General features: G+C 42.3%; 2 protein-coding genes across 2 annotated transcripts in view; one reads left to right on the top strand and one right to left on the bottom strand.

Annotated features, from left to right (window-relative positions):
• LOC118331261 (single-minded homolog 2-like) overlaps positions 1-6295 on the bottom strand; it is a 7964-nt gene extending 1669 nt beyond the window's left edge. The window contains exons 1-6 of the mRNA XM_035666065.1: positions 6290-6295; positions 5549-5748; positions 5168-5274; positions 2410-2557; positions 2162-2315; positions 87-411 (exon numbers count right to left, since the gene is read on the bottom strand). Coding sequence (XP_035521958.1) covers positions 87-411; positions 2162-2315; positions 2410-2557; positions 5168-5274; positions 5549-5748; positions 6290-6295 — 940 coding nt within the window. The remainder of the gene's footprint in view (positions 1-86; positions 412-2161; positions 2316-2409; positions 2558-5167; positions 5275-5548; positions 5749-6289) is intronic.
• A 268-nt stretch (positions 6296-6563) lies between these two features.
• LOC118331260 (biotin--protein ligase-like) overlaps positions 6564-6858 on the top strand; it is a 7790-nt gene continuing 7495 nt past the window's right edge. The window contains exon 1 of the mRNA XM_035666064.1: positions 6564-6739. Coding sequence (XP_035521957.1) covers positions 6564-6739 — 176 coding nt within the window. The remainder of the gene's footprint in view (positions 6740-6858) is intronic.

Raw genomic sequence — 6858 nt, 5'->3', positions numbered from 1 at the left:
AGAGAGAGAGAGAGAGAGGGAATGGAATTTGTCCAGGAGGTTTAATGAGGTTTAATCATGGTAACTTTGTTAGATAAAGACTGTACCTGTGTATTTCTTGGGTACTGGGGGGCTGCTGATGTTCCATCCAACAGGCCCTCTGCTTTGCAGGGAACCGATGATCTGTTGAGCCAGCTGAGAAGAGGGACCTGAGCTAGGCAGGTGAGTCTGAGCATCCAGATGCTGGTGTTTGTAGGGGTAGTGGAGGGTCAGATTGTTAATGGGGCTGCAGGACGCCTGACCTGCTTCAGGGCTTAAGCTGGAGTTCTTCTCCCTGCAGGGGGTCACTGGGTACGGGGACCTCTCCTTCCATAGCCCCTTCTGTGGGGAGCAGCTTAAGTGGTCTGGCTGGAAGAGGCGAGTGGCCTGCTGCTAGCCATAAATAAGCATAAAGAAGGTTACTGAAATGCGTAGTTTTGTAACAGACACTCATAGAGGAATGTTATATGTCTTTCACACTGGATCCTTATTTAGCTGAACATATAGTCTGGCTAATAAAGGACTGACATTCTGAGATAAATTTGATTTCCTCAAATAAAAGCTGGATCTCAAATAATGGTGGTGGTCGCCATGAACAAATAAAGGCTGGTCCAAAATACAGGCTGGGGAAAAAAACAGGGTGGATAAACTCCCAGTGCATGTTATGTATGTCTATGCCAACTAAGGCTAATTAGCCTAATTCCATTCCATAAATCCATTGCTTTAAATTAATAAATTCAACAGTAAAATTATGCTATTTTCAGCACTTTGTTGTTGTGGATTACTCTTACTCATCTTACTGTAGAAACATGGCGAACCCACTCCCTTTGTAGCAGGGGCGTGTTGAAGTATCTTGCAAGCAAGATAACGAAACCAAAATTTGCCCCGTGCTGTGGGTATTGAGTGAAATTGTGGGTGGAAGGGTAAATGTGGCACATAGTGTAAAAGTGCTTTGAGTGGTCGGAAGAATAGAAAGGTTTGTTAGATTTCACCAAAAATCCATCTTTGTCAATATCTTGTTACTTTTTCTGTATAAACCTGTGTATTTTTTTGGGGGGAGCTTTTATTTTGTTAATTGTATTTTGGAAAAAGAGGCTTTGGAGAGACTTGAGGTTGTTTTCCAGCGGCTCAGACTTCACAACCTTAAACTAAGCCCCCAAAAATTCCACTTGTTGAGATCTTCGGTCAAGTTTCTTGGTCACATCATAGATGGCAATGGAGTGGTTGTGGACCCGGCAAAAATTGAGGTTATATCTAAAATGTAAAAAGCAGACCTGATGGAGGATGATGGCTACACACCACCAGCAAAGAGGATAAAATCCTTTCTGGGAATGATGTTCCACTACCAACATTTCATCCCTAACTGTTCTTCGATAGCCATGTCATTGTTTGCTCTCACTGCTGGACAAAAGTCAGAACCAGTTCCAACCCTGGCTCATTCAGGAAGCTCAGACCCTCTGATTGGACAAATGAGTGTGACGTGGCTCTCAGTAACCTGAAATAAAATAAGTCTTTCTTGTCGTTGGTATGTGGGGAAATGCTTTTGATTTTATAATGAAATTTTGACTGTACGATCACATTGAAATGTATTTTGGTTTATTATTTTAATAAGAACACTGCACGTGTTATTGAGTAGCGGTGCGCTATGCTGAGGAGAGGTGTGCGTGTGGGAACCAAGTTGCTGTACTGATTTTATGTGTGTAGTACACAGAGAAAAAATTCCCCGTCCAACTGGCAAAGCAGCAGATGTCTGTCGTCCGTTTCACAACAACACAACGCAGAGTCAAATTAAAGGAGTGTCAGGCCACGCCGGCTACACAAGTACAGGTCCATTTACCATTTACCAACTTATGCAGAGGTGGCATGAAGTATGAGTGTCAGCTTTCCAGTCACACCCAAAGAATGCAATTCCCATACTGTTCCTGGACCCCAGTATGCAGAAATATTCAGAATCAGAATCAGAAATATTTTATTGATCTCCAGGGGGAAATTTGTTAATATTTTTCCGTCTGCAAAAAAAAACAAAACTTTGGAGCGTTATTTAGCCACCTTCTCGACATGCTAACATGACACGTTTGTTTAATAACTGTGTGAAAACATTCACCTTCTGTTTACTCATCAGTAAGCCAACTGGAAGTCCCACCTCAGGATAGGGAGCGGCTCTGAGTTTGGTTTTCATCTTGACTGCTTTGTTTCTGAGTTGTTTGTGGTGGTCCTGAGAGGAAGTAAGGCTAAGACCAGGCTTAGTGGCTCGACTCTGGTCCTCAGATAATTGCAGCTCCTTGCACTCGATGTCACTGTGTACAAACAGACAGGCATACACTGTGTATCTTTGCATTGGTTTAACTGAAGGTTTTACATTCAAAATGACAGGGGGAGTGGCAGACTCACGTGAGGACGTAGTTCACACTGACAATACAATGAGGTCTGGAGGAACGGCTGTTATGGACGATGGTGGCATAGCTCTGCACCCACACCCAACCTCCATGCTTTGATAACATGCGGTAGTACTTAGTGGTGACCTGCCCCTTCACCAGTACTACAGGGAACAAAAAGATAAGGGTCAAAGTTGAAAAATTGTTAAATATGACATCAGCCCCTTGGAATCACACAGGGCCCACTATTATGCATCAGTTGTTCAAATAAGAAATTTCTCTGACTGCAACTTTAAAGGTGCAATATGTAAGAACTGGCCACTTGTTGAACTTATACTCAGCAGCATAGGCACAAGAGCTTTGGGCTGCCGAAAGGAGGAGGTTTTCAGGCTCAGAGCGGGGGGACAAAACTGAGAGTGGCACTAAAATGGGCACTAGAACTGGATACAGGCAAGCAGGAAATGGAACTGGGCTCAGCTGCCTCTCGATGAACACGGCTGGACTGGAACCAAACACAGGTCGGTGTGGCGCTCTTTGCTTATGGGCAAGAACACAGCGTGTCAGGTCTATATCCTCTCCTGATAACCGCTAATCCCAGTGAATTACAGTGAGCGTGATTTACAGTGGCTCCAACCAGGATGACTCCGGGGATGACAAAGACACAGCAGGGACAGGAGAGGCATCAAGCAGTAGAGAAGTGAGAGGGATTTCGGGCATCAGAGAGGCAGTGTAGGAAAAAATGGCATAAAGCCATAATGTTTTCACACCTAACTATGAAGTTTTATTTTGACCAAACCGGAGTTGGTGATTCTTACATGTTGCATCTTTAAACCTGCAATAACTAATGTATTTAGCCACTTGAGGGCAGCGATGAGTAGAAAGCGACACATACACCACTTGCTTGGTGCAGAGAATAAAATCCCCTTAAAAAAAAACAGTCCAGAGAAAAAAAGTCAAGGTGTGTGTGCTAGTTGACAGAAACAGGCTTTGAAACACAACATTAACATATAATCTTTTTAAGTTAAGATATGGTGAACTTGGCAGTTGCTTACCTACACATCAATTAGTTCCAGAGCAACATTATCATTTATGAAATCATGTTTCTGGTCAGCTGGCTGGTACAATATTCAATCTATGGCTTAGAAACATATCTGGCTCTTTAGCAGCTCCATTATTCACCAGCTAGCCTCCAACTGTGTCTGGCCACAGTTTGGTGCTGGGCAGGGGGTGTACAGTGGGTTTTTACAGCTTTTTATCTGGTAATACCTGCCTGCAGCAGAAAACAACACAATGAGAGCGGTGAGAGTGTACCAAAACAGTAAAGTTGCAGCCAGATGGATAAACAATGAGCTGAAACTCTCTCTGTATCTTTTTTCCTCCATCAACCATTTCTGCCTGTTCAATAACATTTCTAGTCATTCCCTTTGTCAGTGCCCGATCTGCACCTCTTGGCATATCGGTACTGCGCATGTGCAGCTTCAGCAAAGATGCGGAAACATAAAGGAAACATGATGGCTCACTTATTACTTATTAAACTGTGTTTAATTCAGGATATTAATCAGTTTTAACCATAGACTGTACAATTAAAAATGGACGTAGTCTCCCATAGGTTTCTGAAGAGCCGTTGTGCAGCTCAGTGTGGTCAGCTCGGGCTATTGCCATTTTGGCAGGCCTAACTCCACCCACTCCCAGCTAATCCAAAAATGGGCAAAGACGTAGAGCGTGGGTGGAGCTGAGCCGGGCTGAATGAAGCCTGGTTACCGAAAAGAGCTGACTGTGATGACATCTACCTGCCACTCAATGCAGCCACACCCTTAATTATGCATACATTTAAGCCTTAAAATTAATTAAACATGTGAAATAAATATCCCCTCCCCCATACAGTTATCTTCAACAGGGAAATTAGCTAAAAGACAATATAAACCTTTTTTATACTAAGCTGTAACATGTTTATTTTTGCTGTAAAGTAAGTAAAGAATGCAGGTCATTTGCAGTCACTGAGGTTACAGCTTGGTTTTAATGTCTTCTTGATGCATTCTGATGAGGTATCACATCTATCAGTATGTGTGAGACATACCACCATATGTTCATAGCTAACGTTAGCAAAGTGTTGCCAAAGTTTTGCTAAGTTAGTTACTGCTACCTTAGCTAATACTGACAAGTAAGGAATTTTTAAATGAAAAAATTAAATATAATAATAATACATGTTATGAGGCATGTTAATGATAATTAAAATATCTACTATGATCTCTGTTGAACATTGCACGTACTGATCTGGCTGGAGGTACTGACACCCTTTCAACTCAGCAGCTGCCCTCAGTTCTTCCGTAAAATTCAAAAAAGTTGAACTCCATGTTGAAGCACGTTGCAAATTTACTATGTCCTTGTTGCAATCAGTCTTGTTCGCAGCCCCCATGCCCTAACCTCAAATATATCAAATAAAGAAAACTAACCCTAACCCTAACTCTAGCCTGAAAAATTGTAATTGACTTGGTACATTGTCAGATTGCTCTAAAAGCTGAAAGACAGCATCTTTGTTTGTTAGCTGACTCCAAAATACACTGGGGAGAAATACACAAGGACAGCACATTCTGTGTGAATCATACCATCACCAACACACACATGCTAATCATACACCAGTGTGTTATGGCTGTTTCTGTATATCTGGGTTTCACTCACTAACCCTTTGAAAACTGGGTCTGTTGCTGATTTGTCACTACTTTGTCTACTTACCCTCCCACCCAGTTGGTCTGACTAAGGATTTCAAGACTCACATAAATGGTGAGCATAGCGTAGATGGAAAACATCACAGGCGTGGACGTGGTGGTAGAGAGTCTTCTCTATCAGGTCCTGAGGCTCATAGCCTGTCAGCTCTGCCACTCTGGCGCAAGCACACAGGAGAAAGGGTACAAGCAACAGTCAGGGGTTGATTTGTGCTTAAGTGCATCATAAGGTTTGGTTAAAACTGCAGTAGTAATTTTTATACAAATAAATTTTTGTCATACGTCTACATATTTCTATATTGTAATTTCAAATAATTTTTCTGTTAATTATTTTTGATGGTTTCTATGATTTTATCATAGAAATCATCAAGATATCATAATATCACGGCTTTCATCTACCCATTCTCCTGCTCAGTGAAGTGTCTCTCCTACCTTGTGTCCAAGAAAATTAGTTTAAAGTCCAGGCTGGCCCGGAACATGAACATGTTGCTGTGGAGTTTTATCTCAGTAATACCACTGGGGGGCAGGGAGTGACCGACTGCCACCAGACCCACAGTCTGATAACAGGATTCATACAGCGGCATGTCCATCATGTACTGACGCACTTTCAGATAGCCGCTGCAGTGGATGACCTGGGGAACAATGGTATGAAACCAGCATCATTACACGTTTCACACATTCACTTGAGGGTTTATAACAAAAAAAGTTCAAATACAGCTTTGTGTGACGGTAGTTGATTATTGAGTCTCCTGGGAATGAGACTCAACAACTATCTTTCTTGGCTCTGATTGGGTTGTTTTTGTTCAGGCACAGTGGATTCTTGCAAATGCCATTAGGAGCACTAGAAGGAACCTAATTTTTTCACAGATCATCCTTCGCATATACTACTGTCAGGATAAAATGAAAATTTCAGAAAATATGACAAAAACGTTACCTAGTGCAGCTTTAAACTACGGTTCCTTAGTGCTCCCACCACTTTGCAACTGCTGCTATATTACCAGCCAACATTACTTCCTTAAGTAGTGCCTGTGTGTTTGTAATAATTATGGGACTCAATTCATTGAAATAATTCAACATAGATCTGACCGTAGCTCTAGTTTTATTGAGGAGTAACTGAACATTCATGAATTTCCTAAATGTGTAGCTATAGTATATAGTGCCGTACACTTATACTGTCATGATGACATTAGTGACGTGTAGTAATAGTAGTAAGTGTGTGTAATAAAGTAACACTCTTGGAGTTAAAGACAAGCCTATGGATGTCCGTTATGTATGTCGAGTCACCCGGTCATGAAGAACTGTAACATGGTGTCAGAAGTCGGTCCAGTTCGTGAGTTTGCCGAAGTCGAAAAACACCAGAGTTTTGCTAGCTAAAAGTTGTGCTAGCGGTAGCATCCCTTAAAGAGTGGGAGACGCACGGAGACCTGCAACGACAGGAGACGGTACGATGGAGCAGTTCAAACTACCATCGCCGCTGGTGTTGACGGGCAACTTGGGAGAAAACTGGAGACGATGGGAACAGCGCTTCCAAATCTACATGACCGTGAGTGGTGCAGAGAGTAAGGACGAAATGATCAAAGTTGCCATCTTACTGCACGCACTAGGAGAGGAGGCTCTTGAAGTGTATAACACACTTAACATTTCAGAAGAAAAGGCTGTGAAAGATGTTCTCACAGCTTTTGAAGCCTATTGTCTGCCCAAGAAGAATACAGTGTTTGAAAGGCACCAATTTTGGGTGCACC

This window comes from Morone saxatilis, unplaced genomic scaffold (assembly GCF_004916995.1).
Source record: "Morone saxatilis isolate NCDOM2014 unplaced genomic scaffold, NCSU_SB_2.0 Contig20, whole genome shotgun sequence".
In the NCBI taxonomy this organism is placed as follows: domain Eukaryota; kingdom Metazoa; phylum Chordata; class Actinopteri; family Moronidae; genus Morone; species Morone saxatilis.
Note: the sequence above shows the minus strand (reverse complement) of the source record. Positions and strands in the feature narration are given on the sequence as shown.